The sequence below is a fragment of the Emydura macquarii genome, unplaced genomic scaffold (genome assembly GCF_026122565.2).
Source record: "Emydura macquarii macquarii isolate MOO-44397 ecotype Brisbane River unplaced genomic scaffold, CSIRO-AGI_Emac_v2 contig_480, whole genome shotgun sequence".
NCBI lineage: Eukaryota > Metazoa > Chordata > Testudines > Chelidae > Emydura > Emydura macquarii.
Window position 1 is genome coordinate 98,306 of NW_027130617.1, and position 27,981 is coordinate 126,286.

Here is a 27,981-nt window from a genome sequence, read left to right on the forward strand (position 1 = left end):
AACAAATACAGTACAGTACTGTGTTAAATGTAAACTACAAAAAAAAATTAAGGGAAAGCAGCATTTTTTTTCTGCATAGTAAAAAGTTTTAAATTTGTATTAAGTCAATGTTCAATTGTGAACTTTTGAAAGAACCACCATAACATTTTGTTCAGAGTTACGAACATTTCAGAGTTACGAACAACTTCTATTCCAGAGGTGTTCATAACTGAGGTTCTACTGTATTTAAAGCACAGCTCTTACTTTTATAAGCGAAGATTAGGCAAATGCAATATTTGGCATAGTTTGAGTGACTTGGATCTTGTTAGCTCTCAAAGTAAAGGAAAGCTGGACCATTAGGCAAATGGAAGACTTCAAAAGGAAAAAAATCTGTGATACATTTCTTATGTGTCATTCCCAACTCTATCAAATCTTAGTTCAGGTTTTATTTCTCTTTTCCCATTCCATACTTCACAATGTTTTGGTGACAAATCTTTTTTTAAAATAGCAGAAAGTACTATAAGTAAGGTAGACAGCAGCCACTACAGTGAAGGTTGACCATGTTCCATTGTTGACTTCAATGGGACTATTCACAATGTCAAAAGTTAAGCACTTTCTTAAGGCTTTCCTCATAGGGGACTTCACCTTGGCATTTTCTGACTTAAGTACTTCTCTTTTTAACTAACATTTTTAAAGTAATTTTCTTTATGAATATAGTATAGTTTTAAACTGGACACCAACCAAGAATTTCTTTAGGAAAAGTTAACTTGAGTAAAAAATAGTTATGTATTAAAGGTGATGAACAGGCTCGCTTTTGTAGAAAGAAAGCTAAATTATTGGCTGCGTACATTACACAAAGTTTACTACGCATGTGGAAAATATTTAATCTTCAACACCATCTATGTCTTAGTGAATTTAAGAGTGAAATACCTTTTTAATCAGTTTCTTACTGTTGTATCTTCTGTAAGATGATTGAATCTTAACTGCAGCTTCCTTCGTTGCTAGGAACTGTTGCAGAATTGTTCTTGCAGTAAGGGTTTCTCTCCATCTCCTTTGAATGGTAACTGTAGAGGCCTTCATCTTCAGAAACCTAATGCAAATTAACATTTTAGTTTTTCTAAAAACTCAATATGAGTTTTAAAAATGAGAAATTTTTATTTGCATTTATTTCTTGCGAGCAGCAGAAGATAAGCAAGTAAAGTGGCATTCACTGGAAAGTTATCAAATCCACGGAAATTTTAGTTTACACGCACAGTGTGTAAATAAAACACTGGCCCAGCTCTTAAGGCTCAGGACTAGTTAAAATCAATGGAAACATGAAACACTGGAGTAAAACAGTGAAAAGTGACCTGAAAATTTTTACATCTTGTCTCAAGACAAATAAGTAGAACAGGAAAATAAGTTTGACTTTGGAGAAGAATATTATGTCTTTAATTAAAAAACAGAAAAAAATGTTTCTCATTCTGGCATTTTCAAAACTCAAACTTAACTCTTGAGAAGAAAACACTGTAGTAAAATTAGACTTCACATATGAAAATAAAAGCAGGTCAATTACCAGCAGCCCACTCTCCCTTTCCGTCTTCCCAAGATTAACAAACACAGAAGTCACACCAAATACAAAAATTAAACCCCAGCCATCAAAGACCTAAACATGTGAGTAACTTTATGCACATTAGACCCAAGGAGCCAATGGATTACTCACATACATAAATCTTTGCAGAATCCGGGCCCAAGAATCCAGAGATTTGCCAGCATGCAAAGCAGTACTAAGTCATAAAACAATAAATGGCTAAAGACCATGAAAAGATTATGTGGGTCATACAACCATAGTACATTACCAGGTCCTCTGCTGTTTGGTTTTGAAATAACCTTGAATGACACATGTAGCTTTTACCACAGTTATATATTCTTTTCGTGCTCTGTATCTTCTGAACCAAGCTTGAATTGTTTGTGCAGCTCTCATTTTATCAGCCAACTGTCTGGCTTTAAAATCCCTAAATAAAGCCTACCAAACATAGAAACAATCAATTAATTTTGTATTTAACGGGACAAAATAGAAACCTCCCCCCCCCCACCCTCCCTCCCCCCCATAAAACTAGTCACTTCTGCCTGAATATCTTTTTTAAATCTTATTACAAGTTGCACACAAGACTACTACACAGAAGGAAAAAAATCTCATCAATTTCTTTACTTTCAGCCTTTGACAGCACTTTGTGTATAATCAGTTCTTCCTTCACACAGCAAGAGAGAAAGTATAAGCTGGGAAATATTACACATATCTCCACCAATGTAAATTTCAGCGAGAGAAAAAAAATCCCACTATGAATTAAAGATAAAAGTTATAGATTTTAAAGATAATCCTGGAACAACCTGAAACCTAACTGCAGCTGTTTTCATCAGAAGGCATTTTGCTGTTCAATATTTTAAAGGTGATAGGCTCTGTAGCACTGCTATCTACAGAGTTGGAAACTTGTGTTGAAGGTACTGTTCAGACTAAATCCATGGTATATTTCATAGTTCGTATCTAATTTTTCCATCTGCTGTTACCATAAACTGTGGCTCTACTCATCAATTTCATTTTTCATAAGTGGCCAATCAGCAAATATTTCTGCATATATATTATGGGAATTTGGAATGCTTAGGATCTCTCACCTGACACACTATCTTTTTTTAAAACAAAAGCCCAGCCACCTGTCTAGGTAGACTTGCACATCAGTAGGTGGGGTTAGATAAGGCAGCAGAAACTCTCTTAGGATCTGCAGCAACTGAAAAATAAATGGGAGGGTTTCCCCCTCTTCTCCCAAGCAAAAATCTAGAGCATTATGAGAAACTCAAATTCCTACTCCCCTTTTTGAGGGGTGAAGAGGAAAGAAATGTAGAAAGGGAAAGAGCATCTTAGCATCCCCCACTCCAGGAAGCTAAGGCAGTTCTAGGAGCATCCCCACCCCCAAAAAATAAAGACAGCTATGAGGACTAGGAAAAAAAATCACTTGCAGCTCTTTCCACAAACAAGCAGCCTAGAGGTAGAGACACACATACCCAACCAAAAAAAAAAAAAAAGGGGGGGGGGGGGGGAACCACAAGGGAGCTCCGACATCAGTTACTATTAACCCAAATTAGGTACTTAGTTTCCCACTGTTGTCTGTGGAGCCAAGAGCAGCATTCTCTACTCTCTCCCAGCAGCCCTTTGACCAGTCACTGACAGAGGGAAGACTGGGATTCTGAGTGTTTTTCCTCCCATCCTTGGGTCTCTCTCTGGATTCATGGACCAAACCTTCTTCCCCTTTGATGTTCAGCTGCTCCCCACCCCCTTGATGTATAAGTCAATCTGAAGAGCGGGTGGGACTTCTCCATTAAAAAAGAAAAAAAAACCAGTCAGGGCCCGCTAACATCTAAAGTTAATAAGTTTTTTAAAAGGGACCAAGATCAGCCATTTACTCACCCTCACCCTAAGAGAGCCTTTAAAGAGGGCTGAGAGAGACAATGGCATCTTCTCATTTTTGTTCTATGTATATTGTCATAGCTTCTCACTTTGACAAAATAAGTTCCTACTTTTACTCTACTTCCACTCCAGAGCCCACACATTTAAGTAAATGAGCTGGCTTCTATTCCCTCTCAAATCAGTAAAAAACTTAAGTTACATTAGTCACATCTGTGCAAACCAGCTGAAGGCGAGGGCAGTTTAACCTGCAGAATCTTTGTCGCCTGCACAAGCAGGAAAAACACAGACTTGACTTTCACAGCCTAAAGGTTGAGTTTGTAGGGCTAGAATTTAGGAAAAATTACTACTTGTAAAGGAGCATTTTGGATGAGAAACAACAATGCCATTTTTAAAGTCACCTTTCAGACTGTTGCTGATTGTTATAGCAGTTGCATCAGTCATGCTTCAGACACCCTAGCACATACTGGCATCCAGTACTATACTTCTGGTCTTGTTTTTAAATACAATAAATTATATTACAGTGTGTGTCATCAGATGTTAGTGTTAATCAGGTATACACACAACACAACACATATTGTACTTTCACATGTACCTGAATTGTTATTGTGCTTTGTTTAATTTTCTGAAATCTCCTCTGCTCAATGAATCTTCTGATTCTAGACTGTATAATGATTATGCTCTTCCGGGTTTTTAAGTAAGCTCCTCGTTGGTGTTTCATAGCTAAATGAGATCTGTAGTGCTGCTGTAATACAAATACTGCTTTTCTGTATGTCGTGTACTGTAATCTGGTTTTATTCATCAAATAGTAAGTCTGCAACGTAACAGCTGCTCCTCTGAGTCGAACAAATTTTCTACGATGCACAGCCATGTGAAGAAAAGACTGAATCTTTCTTGCAGCACGTTTTTGCTTTGCTATTTTTCTTGCTACTGTTCCACGATAGGCAGACTGAATAATTATTATGGCTTGCCTTTGGGTGGTGTATTCAGCTTTCTGTAAATGAGCCATTCGACAGGCTCTGTACCACTGCTGAATCACAACTGTTGAATCCTGAATTGCTTTATAGCGAGTCCTTGTTCTATGGCATTGGAATGCAGATTGAATTGCTACTGCTGCGGTCTTCTTAAGAAAACGTCTCCTTTCTAAGTACATCTGGAAGACTGACTGAATGTGCTGTGCAGCTAGTATGGCTGTAGCTAACTGCCTAGCTTTTTTGGCACGAAAAGCAGACTGAAGACAAAGGGCTGCCTTTTTAATTTTTATATAGTTTTTTCTCTCAGCTTCTCTTACCCTGTTAGCTCTGAACCTTTGCTGTACAACTCTGACTGCCCAACATAACTGTTTATAATAATTATGCTGTATGTGCATACGATAAAGAGACTGTATAACAGTTGCTGATGCATGCATGATTTTCAGTTCTTGTCGTGCTTTCATGCCTCTATAAGCAGCCTGAAGGACCAGCACAGATTTCTGAATTGTCAGATATATCTTCCTTTGAGCTTTTCCTTTAACATAGAATCTGTAATAATTCTGTATGACGATAGCTGCAATTCTCATTCTGTGGTAGGAAATTTTAATCTTATGCATTCTAAAAGCTGACTGGATCGTGCTGGCAGCCAAATGCATTTGCTGAATGTTTCTTCGTACTTGAATACCCCTGTACAGAGACTGTATACGAATAACTGCTCTACGGAGAGAAAGGTATTCCTGAGTGTGCTGTCTTCCAAAAATTAAAGCTCTGTATCTTCTCTGAAGGACAACAGCAGCAGCTTTAAGGGAAAGATACCTTTGTCGTTGTTTAAATGTTTTAAAACGCCTCTGAAGAACAGCAGCAGCTTGGCACATTTCTTGATGTTTTTTTCTTGCCCTCATCTCTCGAAAAGCTTTCTGAATGCAAGTTGCTGCTTTCTTCATTGAAGAGTACTGCTGTACTGCAATTCCTCTCAGCTTTCTGGCCCTGTATTTTCTCTGTATTATTTGGGTTGCCCACTGTACTTTTTTGTAGTAACACCTTTGCTTGTATATTCGATAACTGCTTTGAATTATGGTTGCAGCATTATGTTTTTTCTTTATAAGCTGTCTTGTTTTCATTCCTCTATAGGCAGCCTGAAGAACTAAAGCAGAGTTGTACTGTTTTAAGTACATTTCTCTCACACGTTTTCCCTCCCTGTAAGCTCGGTAATGTTGTTGTATAGTTACTGAAGCAAGTTTGACAGATTGATAGGAAATATACATTCTATGCATTCTTAAAGTTGCTTGGATAACTGTAGCAGCCCTGTGTATCTGCTGCATCTTTTTCCTTACCACAAAACCTCTATAAGCAGACTGTATGGTAACAACAGCCTTCCGGAGATGAAGATATTCTTGGTGCTGTTGCTTTGCAAGTGTCGTTGCTCTATATTTTCTCTGAATTGTAACAGTAGCAGCCCTAAGAGAAATATATTTTTTCCTCTTAAGAAAGGATCTAAATCTCCTTTGAAGAAGGGCTGCAGCTACATGCATAGTTTTCAAATGTCTCCTTGTTTGCATACCACGAGACACAGCCTGGATACGTATTACGGCCTTCTTCATAATCCTGTATTTGTGTACTTGAACATTTCGTTCTTTGCAAGCACGATACAACTGCTGTATCTGTTTAGTTACCATGCATAACTTTTTGAAATCCTTTTGTTGTCTGTGCATTCGATAATATGACTGTATTATTGTTGCAGACTGATGCATAATTCTTACCTTTCTTCGAACTTTCATGCCTCTGTAGGCAGCCTGAAGGATAAGGGATGATCTCCGTAGCTCAAGGTATTTTTTACATTCCACTCTCCCTTGACAAACTGCTCTATATCGAATTTGAATTACAATTGCTGCTAGTTTCACTGCACGATATCTAATGTTTATACGATGCATCTTAAACATGGCTTGAATAGAAATAGCTGCCTGATGCATGCGGTGAATTTGTTGTCTTACTTTTATGCCTCTATAAACAGCTTGAATTTTAACAACTGCATTCTTTAAAGACAGATATTTCTGCTTTTGATCGTTAGCTTGAACAATTGCACGATACCGTTTTTGAAGTATGATAGTCGCAGCTTTAAGTGCTGTGTATTTTGTTTTTACTACATAGGATTTGTAGCTTGCTTGTATAATAGTAGCAGCCTTGTTTAGGTCCCATAATTGTTTCCTCACTCTCATCCCACGAAAAGCAGCTTGCAAGACTAAGGCAGCTGCTTTTGTTTTTAGATAAAGAGTACGTTGTTCCTTTTTCATACAGTAGGCTCTGTAGTGTTTCTGAATCACTAAGACAGCTTGTCTCAAAGTTTTGAACTCTGATTGATTTACATGCATTCTGTAATAGGATTGTATGATTACTGCAGATTGATGCTTCCTTTGAATTTGTTTTCTCACAGTTCTTCCTCTCCAAACTGCCTGGAGCTGTACAATGCAATTATGCAGTTCCATATATTCTTGCCGCTGTTTTCTACCTACAATACTGGCTCTATAATGCTGCTGGATAATTAGCGCAGCATTGTTTAAAAGCCTGAATTTTTGAGCCATGAACTTTCTAAAGGCAGTCTGTACTGTAACTGCAGCAGCACGTTGCCTTTGAACCTGTTTTCGTACTTGCCAGCCACGAAATGCTGCTTGAAGAGAAAGCACAGCTGATCTTGTTTTTAAGAAGCTCAGTCTCACTTTGTAACCGGTTTTATAGGCTCTGTACCACCTCTGAATCACAGCAGAGGCTTGAATCATGGCTTTATATTTCATTCTTGCAGCGTGAGCTCTAAAAGCTGTCTGGATTTTAACAGTGGAAGTATACTGAAGTTTAAGCATTTTCCGTACTCTATAACCTCTGTAGGCTGCTTGCAAACAGACAGCTGCCCTTTTGACTTTCAAGAACTTCTGCCTCTGACAGACTTGCTCTTGGTATGCACAATAATGATTTTGAATGAGAACAGTAGCATTATACACCCTTAAATAGTGTTGCCTATGCCTTTTCATTCTGTAGTAAGCCTGGAGCAAAGTTGCAGCCTCTCTCCATCTTTGTACTTGTTTTCTGACCAGATATCCTCGTATTACAGCTTGAACTCTGACACAAGCTCTCTTCAGTTTCCTATATTCTTCTTTAAGTTGAAGGACGTATTTTTGGGAACGATATCTTCGTTGAACATAGAGTGCTGCCTCCCTTAAAGCACAATAACGTTTACATGCTTGTGTCATTTTTATAAAAGCTTGAATCTTCACTGCAGCAGCTTTTAAATTTTCAAATCTCTTCCGGGCAACATAAGCACGATAATTTGACTGAATTTTCACCACAGATCTCAATATGCAGGCCTCTTTCCTAGCTCGCATTCTTCTGTAAGCAGATTGCAGCACGATAGCAGCCAGACGTATTTTCTGGAAAGAAGTGACAGCATTTTTAGTAGCAATATATTCTCTGTATCGAGTTTGAATTATGCAAACAGCATTTTTAATCTCTTTGTATCTTTTTAGTTGTTGATATTTTCTCACGTGTGACTGTAATATAACAATAGACTGCTTCATGAGTAAAAATCTTCGCTTTTCTTGTCTCATTCTCCAAAATGATTGAACAACACAGACTGCTTTTATTTGTCTATATAACAGATGAGCTTTCATGCCTCTAAAAGCAGCTTGCAGGACTGTAACAGCTGCACATCTTTGCAAATAGTTTTCTCTTTGAATTTTTCTCAACCTATAAGCTCTGTAATACTTTTGAATCATCAGTGCGCATGCCCGTTTTTCCTCATAAACATGTTTAGTCTGAACACATCTAAACCAGGATTGAATCTGGATAACACTTTGTCTAACATGTAAATACTGCTTCAAATCTTTATGCATCCTATACCAAGACTGTATGATAACAGCAGCTCTCTCTCTCTTAGCTAACTTTGAGGTTTGCCATTTTCGGAAAGCAGTTTGCAACACTTCCGCAGCTTTAATTTTCTGTTGAATTTTGTATTTTCTCCATTTTCTAAATGCACATTGAATGACAAGTGACGAAGCCTTTAAAGTTTCATATCTTTGCTGATCGTGTTTTGCCACCAAAGAAGCACGCAAATGTCTCTGAATTGTAACAGTAGCCCAAAGAAGTCGTTTATATGCAGCAACAGCAATCAACATTCTTATCCTCGATTGCACAAGGATAGCATAGTATCTTAGCTGCAGGTATCTTTTTCTAGCCAAGTATCTCCTCCAGTAAGTCTGCAGAAGAGAACAGAGTGAAACATTTATGGATTAAACTGTGATTATATTAATATTCAAGTTAGCCTAGAAGTTTCACCTCAAGAGCTAGTTACTTTTCCTATTTATAAAAAAAAAAAGCTTTGCCACTTTCAATATTAATCCTCAGTTTATGGACTATTGGTCTGTGGGCTTCAATTTGTTCACTCCTACCTTATCCCAGACTGATGGCCCAGAACTCTTTTCATTAGCACAAATACAAAATTCATTAAGGATATTTCTTTTTACATACCAATTCTGTGCCAAAGGGTGAGTCTATGAAAGTAGTTAAGATTCCCTTTCAAACTGTTAAGCAATAAGCTGAGAATTAACACAAAGTCCCAGAGTTTTCTTACAAAAAGTTTAACTAGCATTTGGGGTGAAGTCCACAAGTTATCGTTGGTTATTTACTTATATATTATTTTTTATAAAAGAGTTCTGAATTAAAAGCAACAGTAAAGGGTTCTCATACTTATTCAAAGTATGTACCACATCTTAAGACAGAAAATGCCCTGTGTATTAGCACAATCAGGAATGAGGAAGTAGATAATTACTTACACTCCCACTAAAATGAAGCATCTCTGTGGCATCTACAGCAGTTGCTTATATAAAGAAGTAATATTAAGAAATTAATGAATTTTCAAGTTCAGTACTATTTAGCAGCTGGAAAAGAAATGAAACAGCACCATGTGATCAGAAATTTAGGAACCACTATTTTAAACTCTTAGGTGCACCAATGGAAAACATAATGCTGGTATTTGCTATTGCTTCTAATGTCACATTTGGCTCTTTAAAAGGAAATAGATCTAGAATTCCGGGTAGTTAAGTCCGCAGCTACTGAAGGCAGAAAATATACTGCTTTAAGCCTTTGTGATGCCACCAGTAAAACCTATGACATTAGAATGTGCTTTTTCCTTCACCTTTAAAGTAGGGGAGAAGCTCCTTTTAAAAGGCTTCATTGCGAGGTAATTCCAGATAATCTAATCATACCTGGATGACTGTAGCTGATTCACTTTTAGTTTCCTCCAGTTTGGCCTTTTTTAATTTCAAAGTTTTCCTCTCCGCTAAATATCTTCTCCAGTGTTTCTGAATGAAAATTGCTGCATTAATTTTTTTCTGGATGCGTCGGTGAGACAGAAAATTTATTACAGCTGATTGAATAATCCGAGAAGCTTTGTCTTCTTCCTGCAAGGAGTGAATTTCCATTGAAAGTTTAGTCAAAAAGGAGTAGATACTCAAAAGCTATGCCTCCATACTTTCTTGAAGGAAAATGTGGTCACAGGCGTGTCAGTTGTAAATTAAAATTAAAATAAAATAAAAAAATATTTACAAGAACACACTTTTGACTGTATCTTAGGTTGAGTAACCATGTTTATTTCTTCCTCAAACACACATTTCCAACTAAGCTTCATGTGCTTTTCAGGATCAAAATATGATCCCAATTTTAAAACATGAATGCTAATTAGTAAAATTCCCGTGTTGTTTATAGTTATTTTCAGAAATTTGACGAAGGTTGACCGTTTCCCACAAACAACAAAAGCTGGTTAAAATATATGTAGTGGTCATATTTCAGTCCCTCCCTCACTCCTTTAGCTTAGGTGAGAAGATGTGTTATTTCGTCTCTTCCTGTTACTGGAAGCAACTTTTCTGAAACAGATCTTATAGATTTCAATTGATAAATCCTTATAATTAGTACCTCCTATGTTCTTGCCTTCTCCCCTTGGCCAATCTGGCCTCTTTATTCACTTTCTTCAGCTATTCTAATTTCAGATATTAGCAGTAGTTCTAGCTTTTAACTTCAATATTAAGGATCCCCAAAAAAGACGCATTACACTACATGCTTGGTAATGAAGGCTGGTGAAATCCTGCAGCCTTGAATGAACCCCAGCTACATTTCACTTTTAAATACCTGGGTTAAAGTTTGACACAGATGACCAGATGTTTGCCAAATTTAATACAGTCGTGTAGATTTCAAGACAAAAACACAAAATTTAGCATAATTCCCTATAGAAAGCCAGAAATGGAACACCAAGATTACTGTAAATTCCAATTGAAATGCTTTGGTGAAGTTGTGTCAAAACCTATACGTTGCACAGTGGCACTAGGCCTACCTCAAGAGTGATATTCTTTTTCATATTAATTTTACTTTTTACAATTTAATGTAAGTGTGGAATTCTTCATAAAGTTCAGTAAAGTTACCTTAGCCTTGACTTGAGACAAGGACTCTCAAAAGGGAAGAAGCACTCTTATTAACATTAAATGTAATCCTGGCAGAACACTAATCTTTACAGTGACTACTTCTCATTCTGGAGAGAATGAAAAGATGCATTTTGCTTTAGTAAATCAAGATTTTGTCACCATGTTATAACATATGAAGTCCTCAAAAGTAGTTACAAATATTAGCATTATTCTCTGAAGACTATCCATTCACAACTTTATTGATTTTGTATCCCAAACCAAAAACAGCGATTGCTACTACTGCACAAAAGAATGAAAGTCCTTGATAAAAATACCTGAATGAGTTTTAGCTCTGCTTTCAGTCTGTATTTCCTCCAAGTTGACTGAATTAGCCGAGCAGCTCGAGTCTCTTTTCGAAGTTCTAGAAGCCGTGAACACAGAAACGACAGACAGGTAATAACAACCTAAAGAAATATATATATAAAAAAAACACTACAGTAAATTAGGACTGTCCAGGAGATTATAACAGTTTATATGAAATATAAAAAAAACTCTCTCACCTTTTCATCAGGAATTGTATTTGACATATCTGAATGATGAATCATAGCTGGTATTCCACCTAGGTCTGAAACTGCAGTATTAATCAACTGAAAATTTTTCTTTTCATTGTCCAGAAGTTCCTTATAGAGGACTGAGGTAGTTATAGCTTTGAAACAGAAGGAAAAATATAATCATGTTTGTTAGTCAGATTAAGGAGGTTTTTTTAATACTTAATCTGTTTCAAAACTTTATATTAAAGAACGACTCACTTTGGTCAAAGGTTCCATCCAACGTATTTAGAGATGTGTCAGATTCAGAGGAAGAATTTAGTGCTACTGTACCAGTTTTTGTACATTCTACTGTTTGAGTGGTACGTTGGGATACAGCTTCCAAAGGCACATAACATGGATGGTAGTGGTGAATTAAATAACACAATACTCTGCCATCTGAGAAAGATACTGTGAAGTTTTCTACCTGCTTAAAAAAATATATAAATTCTCTTGAAATTTTTCACACTGATGAATTAATACAAAATGATAAATATGCCCCATTTGTCATAACAGAATTCTGTAACTGGTTAGGAATGCAACTATGCACATTTCTTTTAATGTGTACAAAGGGAAATTAAATATATGTAATTCAAGTTATCTGAAAGTAATGCTCAGTTGCTGAGTCCATTCTATGGCTCTCCATTACTGAAAGTTAGAAATATAAAGGGATGTCTACCAAAGTAAAGTGCATTCCATAGAACAGCAATAGTTAAAGAAACCAGACACAGAAGTCTATGGAAAGATCCCAGAAAGAACCTTCTATAGCATAGTAAAAGTCACTGATGTTTATCCAGTCTCAAAAATGTGCTAAATATTTTCAGAATAAGGTTGCACCTCACACCAAAAAATAAAATCTTAAACATACTAACTGACAGACCACTGTCAAGGAGTGTGGAAAGCAAGAATATGTAGAGAAGCAATATTAGGAAAGCAAGACAAGCAGGATAGAGAAAGGAATACACAATGTGCTATGGAGTTGCTTGGGAGTATCTGTAATCTTAGTTTCTTGATTTTTCTTTATAGTGGTTAAAGGATGATTGCGTGAGGGATTGTGACCAAAGGTATTTAAATGGAGACTGATTGTGTGACACACAATATCAGGGATGATATTCCACATAACAGGAGTATTAAAGAGAAGTAGGCATGGATGAACTTGAGACAAATAGAGATAGAGTGACATTTATGAAGTTCAGCAAGGATTCATTGATTAGGGACTCAGAAATGGGACTGTCTGGGAAATGAATTTGAAGCCTCCAGAGCTTAAATAATTGAGTTAGAATTTGCTCTTTCCTAAAGCGTGCAGGTGTGTCAGCCACTCTGATGAGCAGTAAGTCTCCTTGAACAGGGTTTCACTCCTTACTCCCTGTCCATAAGAAACACCCTACCTCTTGTAAGAATGATATAACTACTTAGGAAGAGACACATATTCGCATGACTAGCTTTAATGTCAAACTTAGTGCCTGAAGTTCTTGCAGGTTATGAAAAACTTACTATATGTCCAACTTACTTTGGACCAAGAGGATCACTAAGAACATCTCTTTTCCAGCAGACTGGAATCAGTCACCAAGGGATCCTTCTAGGAAATCTTTTAGAGAGTTTATTCTGCTTGCTCACTAACAGAGGGAGGATTTTCCTGGGCTGGTATGTAGACAAGCAGGTAGTATAGACATTCACTGTGAGAATTCTCTACTAGGAGAATCTATTAAAAATGATAGAGATGCAGCTGGGCCCTGAAAACACATCCTGAGTTTCTGATGTCCCACCCATAGGACAATCCAAGTAAAACTGATAGAACTTCATCCATTACAATGCTTGTGACAGATCAGTATCAATCAATATATATTTGATAGAACAGATTTAGTGTTGAGAGATTTAAAGAATTATAAACATTTCCCATTACAAGAAAAATGTATTTGCAGAAGCCTGTACAAAACCTGGAAAAATACATACACAAAACAGGACTGCTTACCTTAGTATTGTAAAACCAACAAACAGCATTGATCCAATCCATCAGCAGCTTCACATTTTTGCTGTAACTTTCAGGTAAGTAAGTACTGCTGTCTTTTCTCACTTTACTTTGATTACAGCAGGACATTAGAGAAGCCATTTGTGTCTTTATATTGTGTGTATTCTTTAAAAAAGAAATTTCTTCTTCTAACTGCTCCACATTAAGGGAAACATCCACCTGTAATGGAAACAAATTGATTTCTTTGATATGTAAAAAACATTACAGTGATCTTGATGCGGTTAAATGGAGTGGGGATAGTTTACAAGACAGCATCTTAAGGAATTGATAGAGATTGACTGTTCCCACTATTTAGTAATACAAGAATTTCCATGCTGGATCAAATTATTTGTTAATCCAATCCTGCATCTTCAATGATAGTGCCCAGTACCATATGCTCCAGAGAAAGACGCAAAAAATCCTTTTTTTGGACACTTCTAAAATAACGTATAGGGAAATTACCTTCCTAACCCCAACAATGGTTCATTTATACTCTGAAACATAAGGTATTATAGCCCTTATGTATCTTTTTTTAAACCTACCTAATGCAATTGTGAGTTTTCATCCACGTAACTAATTAAAGAGAATCCGTATGTACCCTAACGTCTTGTTGTTGACTGACGCAAATGAATAATTCACTTTCTCTGCAATATTATTAACCTTTCAATTGCTCTTAGTTTTCTGGTAGTTTTGCAGCAGTATGCTCTTAGATTTCTTGCATCAGATATTACATTTTTTATTATATATCTCTGGCTACTTGCTTTTCCAAATTCCCTCCTAGTGTTTTACTTTCCATAAAGTATGTTCCTTCCTACTGGATCCACTTAAACTGGATAGTATACCTATAATTGAGTCAAGGAGTATGCATAGTCCTAAATGGAAGAAAGAAGTAGAGGATGATTTATTTGGTTCAAGTAACCTCTTAAACCTTAAATTTTGTCTGACCCTCTGCTTCTTTCTTCCATTTAGGACTATGCATACTCCTTGACTCAATTATAGGTATACTAAGTAGCTTCCATACTAAGTCCAAAGATGTTTATTTCTTCAGTTTTTCCCTGTTTGGTCCTGGAGACATGTGATGGAATATGTTAGATGGAAGAGCCAGAGCTCTGGAATTCACTCCCTACGACTGTCTACCAAAGGGAATGTTCAAGTGAAGCGTTTGGAAGTTGTGTTAAATACAAACCATCTATTTACACTATTTTCAGTACTCTAACAGACCGCCTCAACAAGTAGCAAGAAATGAATTTCTGTGGCCAAATTATCTGACCATTGTTATCACTTGCTTTACGTTTTGTACCTCTGTCAGATACTATGACAACAAAGGAATTCTATGAACAAGTGTACAGAACCTAATTAAAAGGAGTTCTGAATTTATTATGTTTATGTTTTAGAGCCTAGTTCGTCAATGTAGCTAATAGTTGTAAAGCACTTTTAACATACAAGACACAATGAGGTCTAACCAATAGAATCCACAAAAGATCATTCTCATGGGTCATCCAACCAGGTCAATCCATACTGGGGTTTCCTTGAAGATTTGAAAGACTACAAATCCTTTGTTGCAGGCAATGCATTCCCACTTCCTCATGTATATAACATTTCTTAAAATTCTTTACAACTACACACAACTTAATTATGCAATACCTGGAAAGCAAAGACAATTTTCCACAGCAGTGCTAAAGTTCTCTCTCTATGCCTATCCACGATATCCCTAGACTCGACTGAAGCACCTAAAAATTAAATGAAAGTGATTAAAAACATGCATTCCTGTTTTTCAAATGCAGAGTTATTCTACATCTACTTTTCAGTTCTTACCACATTCATCTTTCAACTGAATTCCTTGCTCTTTAAGGACATGAAAGGCAACATCAACATTATGCATCTTCTGAAGACGACTTATTGCAGGAACTCTTAGTTTCTTTGAGAGACCCCAGTTTTTTGTGAGAAGTTCCACTGTTCTCCTAACGAAGGAAATTTCATATTGAAGTGTCTTAGTTCATCTTACAGAAGGATTAGACAAAGAATACAGACAGTCATAAAACCATTCTGTATCAACTTACACAAGACGAATGCCACATTGCAAATCTACAGCTAGATTTGTAACAGCAAAGTCAAATTCATCAAGTGGAGTCTGAACATGACTAACAGGTAATCCCAGGAAGCCAAGATGACGGGAAAGGTCACCTTCACCACTCAGGAAGTCTCGTGAAAATGCCAGTAGAATGTCTTTACTATTCTAAGGGGAAATAAAAAACAACAAACTTAGAACAAGAGACAATTTTGATCCCTCCCCCCACAAATGACTTTAGCTTTGTTATTTGCTGTTTAGCACTACACACAAAATACAAAAATACTAAAATTCAAGTACTTAAATATGTCTTCCTGACATTTAAAGTGTGGCCACTATATTCTAACACTAACACAGATAGCTAACTGGCTAATGATAACTTCCAAAGTGTACAGTAAAAAATATCAAGTTGCTGTATACTGGTTAATCATACCTGTTCTGCAACCTGAGAAGCAGGAAGTTCATGAATAATATTTTCTTTTTATGCATGCATTTAACTCATTAAACAGTGTTGTAGTCTAAGTAATAGACTGCATATGATTTTTATAACATCACTTCAATTGACTAGAGTAAAAATGGTTTTCCGTTCAACATAAATTAAGCTAATCAAATATCTAGCATGACAGACGGGGTGGGACATGCAGCCTAGCGTTTTGAAACAAAATATTGTAGGACAGCCCTCAGATAATCATCTTGCATTTTGAAAGTTTAACTTCAGATGACAAATGCTGTAGCAGAGCAGTATTTCGTCTTAGAAAAAAGGAGAGCACTTCTATAATGCAAGTCTTTTGAGCCCTCCTTACAGATTATTTACACTTCAGAAGTCTTGATGCTAAGTCTTACAGCTAGTGACTTGATGGATGATTTGCTGAGAGTGAATAGTACTAAAGTCTTAACATTAAAAAAGCAACTTTATATGCATATAGCTTACCGTCATATGTTCAAACATCAAATAACATTGTTAAAAGAAATGATTTTATCATACTTTACCTTGAACTCTGCATCCTTGCAAAAGAGGCAAGGGTCGTGGTCAATGATTCTAGACTGTTTGGCCTGATCAAGAAAGCAAACTAACAGCAGCAATTTTTTCAGTGTAAATTTAGACAAAGCTTCTTCATGACCTAAAAGTACAAAAATATTAAGATAAAGATAAAGATATTATTTATGAATGCAAAGTTAAATACTAAAAAAGTCTATTTTAAAAAGAAATAGTTACCATCCCGATAAAGGTGAGGAACAGTGGGGTGTCTGTATTCAGCTGCTATATCAGGGTTCCAGAGCAGGCGACTGAGAATAAACATTGCCAAACCCATAACATCGCTATTACTCTCCAAAGCAATCAGTTCTCCATAAACAGTCTAATTAGAAAAAAACAAAAAATAAAGGAAACTTTAAAATTCAATTTTTTTTTTTTTTTACAATTGTATCATTTACTTCTTTAGAATTTCAGTAGGATGTATTATTCAAAATAAATAGCAATGCACTTTAGAGTTTCTCATTAGCCAAAATAACTAGTACCTAGCCCATTTCTTTAAAAACAGATTAATCTGCAAAACAGTAAAAGTTTAATTCCTAATTTTATTCCGGAAGGTATCCCAAATGCAGTACCCAACTAAAAAGTGAAAGTTAGTATCTATGTGATCTACTGGCTCTTCAGTGTCTGCAAAGCATCCTCTGCTTCCATCAGGAGCTCCCTAACAAGTCCCGAAATAGCTGGCTGCAGTGTGGAGGTATAGTGCTAGGCCTCCATTTGCTACCAACTACTGAGGGGTAAAGTTACTTGAGCAACAGCAAAGGAGCATCAGGGTATTCCTCACAGCAAGGCATTTCTACATTGTCTACATAGTCTGACAAAATATTCTCTTTTGTAACAAGACAACCATGAATTAAAAGGAAATGTGAAATTCTTCTGTTCTGATAATAAATCAGAGCTGCCTGCCAGCTATAGTTGAACTTGAGACCCACTCTTGGCATTGGCTTTATGGGAATTGTATTGTCTCCCTGCAAGAATAGAGTATTCATAAGAAGCATATGCTTACTTCCAGACCTATGCGCAGCCACAAAGGGTTGTAAGATAAAAGCCAGTTGAGGACTTTCTGTCTTTCTCCTGCAATGAATCGTGAAATGTTAAATTCAGCAAGCACCTTTAAAACATTTTTCATTGTTTCAAAGCCACTTGATAGAAAAGTGAACTCAATTTTTAATATTTTTGGTAAAATAGAATTAACATTTGTACATTCTTACCAATATCTTTCCAGAGATGCCTATCTTTCCGAACTAGCAACCGCCTAGTTTCAATCTCAACCTCCAGTCTCTTAATGGCTTTAACCATTGTTTCAGAGGTAAACAAACGGCAAGCTGCACGTCGTAGTTTGTTCAACCTGCATCGAGCAGTATAAGCTCTTAGGGACATTTCTTCTTTCGTTGGTGCTTTACGAACACTGGCTTTATGATTATTTTCTGCTCCCAAGATAACGGCAGCTGCATTTACTGATTGAAAAGAGAACAAAAAAGAAAAATATGCCTATAAATCTGAAACAGAGGTCAATTAGCATCCGTTTTATAAGAGTTCAATATTTTTATATCATTTTACTTTTTTTTTTGTTTAAATGCACACGCATACACAGAGGACATCTAGTATAATAAGATTCCACACCAAAAAGTCAAATTTCTCAAAACAGTACACTGTCAGTTAAAGAACATGGAAAAACACAGAAATATATAAAACTAGGGGCTAGCTAAGGGAAAAAAGTTCCGGGGATCTGTGCACGGGGCGCGCACACACCTATACTAGAATGGATATGAGCAATCACTCGAAGATAGAACAAACCATTTTTCAATATAAAAATTACCCTTATTGAAGTTACACTCCCTCTCTCCTCCCCGCAAATTAATGAAAGCTTAAGTGATACTAGTTTTAGCAAGTGGTTTTGTTCATCATACCCGAGTTTAACTAAAAAACTTCCTGGAGCAAGTTTTGCTTTATATATTGACATTGACTTTTCCCATGATTTAGCAGTAGTGCACTATTTCCAGTTATCCACTTTACCTTGTGAACTCTCTGTTTTTACACTGAAGTCATCAGGGGTAAGTATAAAATTCAGCCACCAGGTAAAGCCTCTTTGCTGCTTTTCCTTCCAGCGCTCATCATAGAACATGTTTTTAGCAACAAAAGGCATTGGATGCCTAGGAATGACTTAAAGGGGGGAAAAAAAGATATTTTTAACCTTGTCTACATAAATAAAAGTAGAATATGAAGTAGAATAAGCAGTTCTTCACTTTCCATTTTTGTGCAAGTCTCTAAAGTTAATTATGAGGAAAGTATTTAGAGACCACATGACACTTTTATTGTACTTGCTATTGTCTTCAACTAGTAAGTTCTTTAAGACAATAGTTATTTGTATGACAGTTCTTGCTATTATCTAGTGTTTTTATCAATATTAGTGGTAATGTTAAATAGTCTAGTGCTTAAGTATATTGAAAAATGTTTGAAGCTTGATTTATCATCACATTTCTGCCTACTTAAAAACAGCACCCATTTTATTCCACACATCTGCTCCTTACGCATATTCAGAATCACATCTGTCTACAAAAAACAAGCTATTAGCACAGCTGAACAATAAACTCTTTTTTCGGTTTTCTTTCAGTTTAAAAAAAAGTGTCATTTTGGGATCAACAAATTTTAGGCATCTAACTATTTATTTTTAAATAAAAGCAAAAGAAATCTGGAAATAAAAGGCTACAGTCTCATGGAGACTTAGCCATCATTCACATAGCACAGATGAAGGTGCACCACCCCGTTATACCCAGTGGTTAGGGCACTCACTTGGTATCTGGGAGACCCAGGTTCAAGTTCAAATTCCCACTCTGGAACAGGAACTTGAATCCAGATCCCTATATGCCAGGTGTGTGCCCTAATTACTGGATTAGGGGGTATTCTGGAGTGGGTCTCACTCTCTCCTGCTCAAACTGTTCCACTTTGCATTATTAATTGGGCCAGAAAGTGAGAATGACTCTGTAGTCTGGTGATTAGTACACTCCATTGGGATGTGGGAGAGTCAAGTTCCAGTCCCTGATTCTATTAATACTTTATACAAAGTGAAACAGCCTCAATAGGAGAGATTGAGAAAGACCCACTTCAAAATGCCCCATAGCCAGGGCTCTGTCCTTATATATGGAAGACCTAGGTTCAAGTCCCTACTCCAGAATGTGGATTTGAACCTGAGTCTCCCACATCGCAAGTCAGTGCCCTAACCACTGGGCTAAAAGTTACACGGAGGGAATCACTCCCACCACGACGATCTCATTTCGTGGCTCCAGTGCCCACCCCACACAAAAAGCTATTTCAATAATGGTGAAACAAATGGTTTCATTTTCATCTGAGCAAATACTTTGATTTTTTGGTTCAGTCATAACTATCTTGAAAAGTCTACATCAATTCGCAAACAGTTTTGGGTTGACGAGAATTGCACTTTGACAAAAACTATTTGCCTATTTCAGTTCTGACATTCAATTAAAAAAAAAAATTCTGACTTCATGGATACCGAAAACCTGTTTACCTGTTTTTAATGGTTTCACAAAGGTCAGCTGAGACTGTGCCACGCCATCAACGGGTTTAGTAGGTTTGTTGATCGTTTTAGACCAAGAACCTAAAAATGGTAATAAAATATCAGATATCAGCAACAAAAACCATTTATCACTGAAGGCGAGACTACCACTAACAAGCAAGGTATAATTAAGGATTATAGCTGTTACTCCATTATTTATCAACCCTGTCAGTTATGGGTAGGGATATAACAGGATATGAAAGATCACTGCTATAGAAAATTTTATAACTCTAGCTGGCATAGGTTGATTAGAGGTTTTATTTTTATCTTTAAATTGCCATCCTTCAGTGTATTTTAGGAAAAGTCAAAAAACAATATTTCAAGGTCATCTATGATGGAGAAATTCTCTATGATGTTATATATGCCTATTATACATAAGTCTTCTGGCTAATGAATGCTAGAAAAATGCAGACAATTGTTTTGCTTGGCAACTGTAAAAAGAGTGAAAGAAAAAATTCAAGTGTAAACTATCAATAAAAAAAAAAGCACAACTGCATTCCTTGCTTCATCCCCAGGAAGTATTACCTGTGATTGTTCTCAGAAGATACACATCCTAAATAGTCTACTTAAAGTCTATTCCCAGCACAAGGCATTAATTTCCAAAGTTCAAAATTCTAAGCCATTGGCATCTATCTGAATGGTCCAGGTGGTATGGTTCTAGCCTGGGCCAGACCTGGGTGTCCTGAGGTTCATAGGACCTCCTGGGTTCAACTCCCTGTTCTGACACAGACTCCCTATGTGACTTTGGGCAAGTCCTTTAGTGTCTGTATCAGTTCCCCATTATAAAATGAGATTTTATCTAGTGTTCATCACTAACGGAGGCAAGATATGAATTCATTTTGATCTCCTGTGCAGCCAGGCACCATTCAGCATTTATAAGTGAACACACTGCTCAAGTAGATCAATGCTAGGTCTCAACTGAGTTAAATTGGGTGTAATTGTTTCAATGTTACATTTCAATAGTGAAATGTAACTATATTTAGGGCTAGGGCAAACTGTAGTTATCTCTTCATGCTACCTGTGTGCTGTTATATCTGTATAATCCTATTGAAGATAATGGGGAACACACTTTGAAGACAAGATTACAGATGTATAATAGAGGAGCTTTCCACCTGCAAGAACCTTTACAGGCCGTTATACAACTGCAGGGAAACCCATCCGAAGGCCTGGCTACACTAGAAAGTTTTGTCAACAAAAGTCAGCTTTTGTCAACAATACAGTGCCGGTGTACATGCTACAGACACCTCCCTGCCGACAAAACTGCCCTGCTTTTTCGACAAAATAAAACCACCTCTACGAGACACATAGGGCTTTTGTCAGCAGAGCTAGGGCAACGCAGTGTCACCCTTAGAGGGTGGAGGGGCAGTCATGCTTGTCAATTTCACAGCTCTGCTAGAGCAGTGAAATTGACAAAGGGGGTGGGGAGGTAGCCCACTCCCCGCTGTGAGTAAACCGCGGGGCTCCTACCTGCGAGCCCAGGATGAAGGCGGTTGCCGCCCAGGATACAGACAGTTGCTGCCCCGCTGCGAGCCTGGGACTCAGGGACCAGGCAGGATGCAGGGGCTGCAGCTGGCTCCCGTCTATGACCAGGGAACAGAAGTCCCTACAGCTGCACTGGATCTCAACTCCCCACCACACTGCCCCTTAGGTGGGTTGAAGTGCTCCTGGTGAGGATGCACTCCACTGACCCAAGGAGAGCAGTGTGGACATCAGCCACCGCTATCATTTATACACATTTTTCAAGTGTAGACAAGGTCTAAGTTTCAGCTCCCAGAGTGAGTTTACACGACTGATAAAACTTGGACTCCTTTTTTAAGGAGCGGCATCACAAGGGTCACTTTTCAGAGCAGACCTATATTTTAAACAACTTATAAAGTGATAGCACACCAAAGAGTTATACTAATGTGAGACTACTAAATTAGCCAATCACGAGAAGCAGAGTGAGCACAGAACCACATACCGAAATATATGGCACAGAAATGCATTCATACATTGTGAATAGGCTTTTAAAGAATACCAGGTGAGACATTTAAGCAAACTTTTTGAAATGCATGAATACTAAATATTTGTATTTTTGACAGCATGTCACATTCCATGCTAGATTTTCTACCAGAGCTTATCTAGCACTTCCTCTCCCCATCTTAAAATCCCCTTCATCCACCACCTCTACTCCTGTTTCTTGCCCGTTGAAATAAATTGCTTAGAACCAGGGCTTTGCTCCACAAAACCACAGGAGACAAATCTAGTCCTCACCCAGCAAATGTTGCTAAATAACTTAAGGCATGTCCTCTAGCACACTACAAGACTCTTTAGCAGATACCAGTTAAGTGACTTCTGTTAAATGAATGCTGATAGTGATTTCTATAGCTTTATCTCTGCCAGGCAACTTCAGAAATTGCTACAGCATCTTCATACTTGCTGCAGAAAGTGGTATTGAAATGCTGGGAGTTCTAGCGGTCCCCTTATAACATTTTTTGGCAAAACATGGATACACTTACAAAGTTATTTTGCTTAGAGAATACATAAATGAAAAATGCTCACCTGCTTTCTTTCTGTGATTTATTTTTTCTCTGCTTATGTGCTTGGAGACTGGCGGTCTTACAGTAGTTTGTTTATTATTGTTAACACAAGATCTAAAGGTTCTTTTGTTTTCCATTTCTTCCACAAATTCTGTAGCTGTAGCCTTAACATCTTCTAAGCATACTTCACTTTTTCTCTTGCGACTGCATAAAGCAGATCCAGTGGAAGATGAACGCATTTCATCTTTGTGACATTTGGTTTCACCTGAGATTGGATCTATAATCGGAAGGTACTGAAGCATTTCTACCTTTGAATGTCTAGGAACCATACTTACACCTTCCCTTATCGCATTATTAAGACATTTTCTAGCTTTTGGGTTAGTTGTCTCCATTCCTTTTCTTTCAGCAGCAGCAGATTTATTTTTGATGACAGTAGCAGAAATCACAGAACGCTTTTTTGGTTGTTCCTTTTGGAAGCAACAAAGAGTCTGAAGATTCTCATCAAGAAGAGGAAAATTAAGATGATTTTGTTCAGGTTTGGTACAACGAAGTAACTGAGATTTCACTGTGTGTGTCTCATCAATGACGTCATTTGGAAACTCATTTTCTACACATACAGTTATGAACTGCATTTCTTCATTTTCTTTCCATTTTGAAGATGATGACTTCTTTGTGACACAAGCCTCCACACTGGAGGATAAAGAGGATGGTGAAACAGATACATGGATTTGAGACACTGATTCTATGGCTGGAAAGTTGTCTTTTACAAATTGATCGGGTGACAATATTGGAGCAACTTGCTCTGCTACAACTTCTTCATTAAGCTGATAACTGTCATTTATAAAAGAATCTGGACTTAAAATTCTCCTTTGACTCAAAGAAGCATGAAAGGCTGCTGTCCATTCCGGAGTATGAGTAGGTGAATGCGTAGAATTAATAACTATATCTTTTGTATTTGATCTGAGTGCTTGTACTAATCCAGAAGACCGCCTATGTATACTTGAGGATTTTATTTCCTCATTAGGATCATGAAATTTCTTGATGTTACAGGTGTGTGTTTCTTGCAATAATTCATCATTTACCGCTGTACTGAGAACTGAGTATGTAGTAGATCTTCTCATTGAAAGAGGTGTACAAATGGTATCATGATGTTCTTGCAATACAGGACTTATAGGAGATATAGGCAGTTTGTTTTCTAATGTGATAAGCGAGCTGTTTTTTGGGGAAATGCTACCTCCTATCACATCCAGATTTTCACAGGACTGGAGTGGGCTTCTAACTGTATCTGTTTTTTTGGAAACACGAAAGGTTTTGTTAACATTTTTAACTTTTGACTGCCTCTTCTTAGCTCTTGTAGAAATTGATCCTTCTGAAGTGTTTCTCTTTTTAATAGCATCCCAAAGACTCTTCTGAAAAACAACCACAAAAAAAAAATCATTAGAAGGCTCCCAAGCAAGCTAGTCTCTTTACTATTTTTATATACAATACACATGCATATTTTTGCACATTGATAGTTTTTGTTTCTGTCTGTCTGTCAGCTATCAATTAATTCATTAATACTTTTTGTCATACTGGCTGGACTGAGGGCGAGGTAGGGGGGCAATTTATTATGTTGTTTAACATCAATATGTCAAAATCATAGTAATTCATGTGAGATATGCCACGTCAGGTACCATTAGAAAGGCTGTCATGTGCTAAGTAAGATGATAATGTTTTTGTTCATGTGTTATATGTGTAATGGAAGTTATGGATATGTTTGTATCTATATTTCATATTGTACTGTGTTTCTGGGCAACACCCTGACAGGATGGCTTCAGCACAAGCGCCTGCTTAATGGCCCATTAAGGAAACTCACAGGTACAATGGGCCAGGGGGAGAAGCCAGTGACATACCTGATGAGTCACCAGTCACTCATGTGACCCTGGACCCCATCTTATTCCTGTAAATTTCCACAAGCAACATGGCAAAGGCCAAAGGACATAAAAGGCAGCTGCACCACATCCATTTTGTCTTCTGCGTACCTCTGGATCAACTCATCTACAACTAAACTGATGCCATGAAACAAAAGGACTGAGACCCATCCAGGTACTGGATGTACACTAGAGGGACTGTACAAACCTGCAAACTCCACCATTCTATTAGAAACCTGATATATATGGACTTTCACATCAATTGTATTTGTCTGATTGCTTTAATCCTTTAACATTTCTCTTACAGTTTCTTTCCTTTTATAATAAACCTTTAGTTTTAGTTACTAAAGGATTGGCTGGCACCATGGTATTTTGGGTAAGATCAAAACTTATATTGTGTGGCTGACCCTTTGGGATCAGGAGAAACCTTTTTGGTAAAGAGCATAGAGTTTTAAATAACTCATCTCTTTACTGGACCTAGTGGCTGATTGGGAGCCAGAGACTGAAATGCAGTAAAGGGGGCTGTGTATTATTTTGGCTTCTTGACAACCAGTGTGGGGAATCAGAAGCACTGTTTGTAGCTGGTTGGGAAGTCTGACTTCAGTGTCATCCACCAATGCTGGGAGAATCTGCTCTCCTTTTATACAACCTGCCCTGACCTTGGCATTTTCAGGTGGTTACCTAGGCACGGATGGGTCACACTTTTGATTTTGAATGGGTTTTTTCCAGAGTTATTTTGGATAGCTACATGCTCTATGCACTTACTATAAACTTAAAAAACCCACATAAAAAAAAAACCATGCCAATATAGCTGAAGCATAGCAGTACAATGCAAGATAATCCATAATCAGACACACCAGGATAATAAGCTAAAGACACTTTTCTACTTCAATAATTCACCATTTCCAAATGGGAAAAGAACAACTGTGCAGTGTACCCTGATGTTCATCAGAACTGGGCTATTTCAGGTCAAAGGAGAACAAATTCCAAGGTAATGTTGAACTGAATATCTTCTGTGAGCCCCCAATTCATCCTTGTCTACACTAATAGAAATAATTGCAAAATTCTGACTTGCAAGCAGACAACAAATAATAAGACAAATATAGTTAATGTTAATTAAAAATATACTTCTTACCTTTTTCTTTGGAGGCTGTTCAGCAACACCCAGCAACACAGCCTGATGTTTTACAATGCCATTAACAATAAAAGTTACTAATTCTCGGACTTTCCCTTCTTCTAACGGTGTCCATGTTATAGAAATAAAGATTCTTTCTCCAGACTATGAGAGAATGAAGCATTCAAAAACATAAAACAAAAACATTGTAAGGACATGAAAATATTTGTAAGAGAAAAATCAGAGCAAAAAATGTTAATTCAAAACATTTGCAGACAGTAAAGTGCTACTGAGTTCATAAATATGGATTTGTGTGTCTAAATTTAAGCGCTCGACTTAAAAAATGTTGCCTTCTTAAATTAATTTACAGTTGTCATAATGGAGAACAGGTGATAAAATACAAAAATCTACAAGAGAGAGGTCAGAAGACAGAACAGAAGTAGGAAGAAAGACAAGAATGTGATTATTCACTGCCAGGAAAACCTGGCAAAGCTATTTCATTGCAATGCTAGCTGCAGGACTGATCCTCTTAAGGTTCACATTTGGCATATACATTTGTAACGCTGGGGGAAAGGAGGATCTGATAGAGCACTGTAAGCAAGAAGGTGAATTACAGACATACAAGAGTTAACACTGTCAAATACCCTGAATAATTAACAGCACTTAAGTAAAAATTTGAAACAAACGCTCCACAGGAGGGGGCATTAGGCACGAGTGCCAGGAGGCTGCGCGGACAAGGTGCCCACCAGCGGCGGCCCGTTATTCCCGGGGAAAAGACCCGTCGCCCAGGCAGGGCAGCACCCCAGCAGAGGGAGCCGCTCTGCCCTGCCTCCGATACCGCCCGCACGAGCCGCGCAGTCCAGCCGCGAGCCGGGCACTGCGGGACACGGAGCAGCACGAGGCAGCAGCGGCTCGGGCTCTGCCCCCAGCCCTACCTGGATGAGGAAGCGCTGGCGCTCCAGGCTGAAGCCCGTGGCGGGAGCCGGGAAACGGTCGATAGCCACGTCGGCCTCCTCCGGGTTGGGGTTGTCTACGGCCAGGAGGCGGGTGCGGGAGGCGCCCGGCCGGAGGCTGCCGAAGCTAAGGAAGGGAGGCCGGGAGAAGTGGCGGAGAGTCAGCACGGCCGGGTCCTCCTCCTCCTTCGACGCCTCCGCCCAGCGGCGCCTCCGCCGCCCGGGGCTCTCACTCCCGGCCGGGCTCAGCTCCCAGGCAGCGGCGGCTCCCCGATGTCCAGCCATGGCTCCCCGCGCAGCCCAGCAGAACCGCACGAGCCAGCCGGACAAAAACCGGCGGCGGCGGCAGGGTAAGGTGAGGACAACAACAACGGACCCCTCCCCGCCTGAGTGCCTGGGCCAACCATTCAAACCCAGCGCCACCGCCAATCCCCAGGCGCGCTCACGGCCTGCCAATCACCACGCAGCCCTCTCCCAACCCGTCCACCAACCAGAGCCCAGCGTCTTTACAGAATGCCAATCAGCGCACGGGTCTCACCCTCGCGTTCCTCCGCCAATCAGAAGGCGGCGTTTTATTTAAACAGTCCCGGGCCGGCGGCGAGCTCCTCACTGGGTGGAGCGGAAGCGGCGCCCATTGGGCCGCAGGCCCCAGCTCGGGGGAAGCCCCGGGAAGACGTTACTGGGAGAATTCCGCCCACTAAACATGCTGCACGTGGTCAGGGATAGAGCCACACCCTCCCCGCCCCCCAACACGTCTGTAGTTGGCACAGCTGCCCCCCAAGGCAAGCCACTGCTGCCACCACCCAACAAGCTGATTGACCAGAGGTTGCCCCCACCGCTCATGAACGCTCCCCCGCCGGAGCCGTGCGTTTCCTGGGCAAGGCGGACTCCGTCAAACGCTCCCTTCTGGCCTTAACATGTACGACTGATGCATTAACAAACAGCATGTTGGAAAATGATCAAAAAGACAAAACCTACGTCCCCTACTGTTAGTATGCTCCCCTTTATTTCCAAATCGGTTGCACACTACGGAGGCAAGGTGCGTGAGGCAATATCTTTAAATGGACCCACCCTTGGTGGTGAGGGAGACGAGCTTTCTCAACTACACGCAGCTCTTTAGAAGCTGACCAACAGCAGTTAATCCAGCCACCGCCATTACCTCACCTATTTTGTCTCCCCGGTTCCTAGGACCAACATGGCTACAACACTGCATACCATCGCACACTATACCTTACTGAATTTACAGAACATTTATTATATAGCAGCCCTTAGAACAAGTTAAAATATAAACACAGTGCAATCTCTGCCCTACAGTTTGCAATATAATACACGTGATTAGTAGCCAACAGGCTGTCTTCCCCAGTAGCTCGTCTTATACTTGCAAGA

At 38.6% G+C, this 27,981-nt stretch overlaps 1 protein-coding gene across 1 annotated transcript in view; it reads right to left on the reverse strand.

Moving 5' to 3' along the window:
- The window catches only part of ASPM (assembly factor for spindle microtubules), a 44,754-nt gene extending 17,785 nt beyond the window's left edge, over positions 1–26,969 (reverse strand). The window contains exons 1-20 of the mRNA XM_067538286.1: positions 26,578–26,969; positions 25,664–25,807; positions 22,641–24,027; positions 20,052–20,141; positions 18,542–18,688; positions 17,737–17,982; positions 17,532–17,599; positions 16,709–16,850; positions 16,483–16,613; positions 15,485–15,660; positions 15,240–15,385; positions 15,069–15,154; positions 13,389–13,604; positions 11,639–11,843; positions 11,390–11,535; positions 11,165–11,293; positions 9,642–9,836; positions 4,014–8,633; positions 1,818–1,984; positions 910–1,069 (exon numbers count right to left, since the gene is read on the reverse strand). Coding sequence (XP_067394387.1) covers positions 910–1,069; positions 1,818–1,984; positions 4,014–8,633; positions 9,642–9,836; positions 11,165–11,293; positions 11,390–11,535; positions 11,639–11,843; positions 13,389–13,604; positions 15,069–15,154; positions 15,240–15,385; positions 15,485–15,660; positions 16,483–16,613; positions 16,709–16,850; positions 17,532–17,599; positions 17,737–17,982; positions 18,542–18,688; positions 20,052–20,141; positions 22,641–24,027; positions 25,664–25,807; positions 26,578–26,880 — 8,904 coding nt within the window. The 5' untranslated portion in view covers positions 26,881–26,969. The remainder of the gene's footprint in view (positions 1–909; positions 1,070–1,817; positions 1,985–4,013; positions 8,634–9,641; positions 9,837–11,164; positions 11,294–11,389; positions 11,536–11,638; positions 11,844–13,388; positions 13,605–15,068; positions 15,155–15,239; positions 15,386–15,484; positions 15,661–16,482; positions 16,614–16,708; positions 16,851–17,531; positions 17,600–17,736; positions 17,983–18,541; positions 18,689–20,051; positions 20,142–22,640; positions 24,028–25,663; positions 25,808–26,577) is intronic.
- Positions 26,970–27,981: the final 1,012 nt, after the last annotated feature.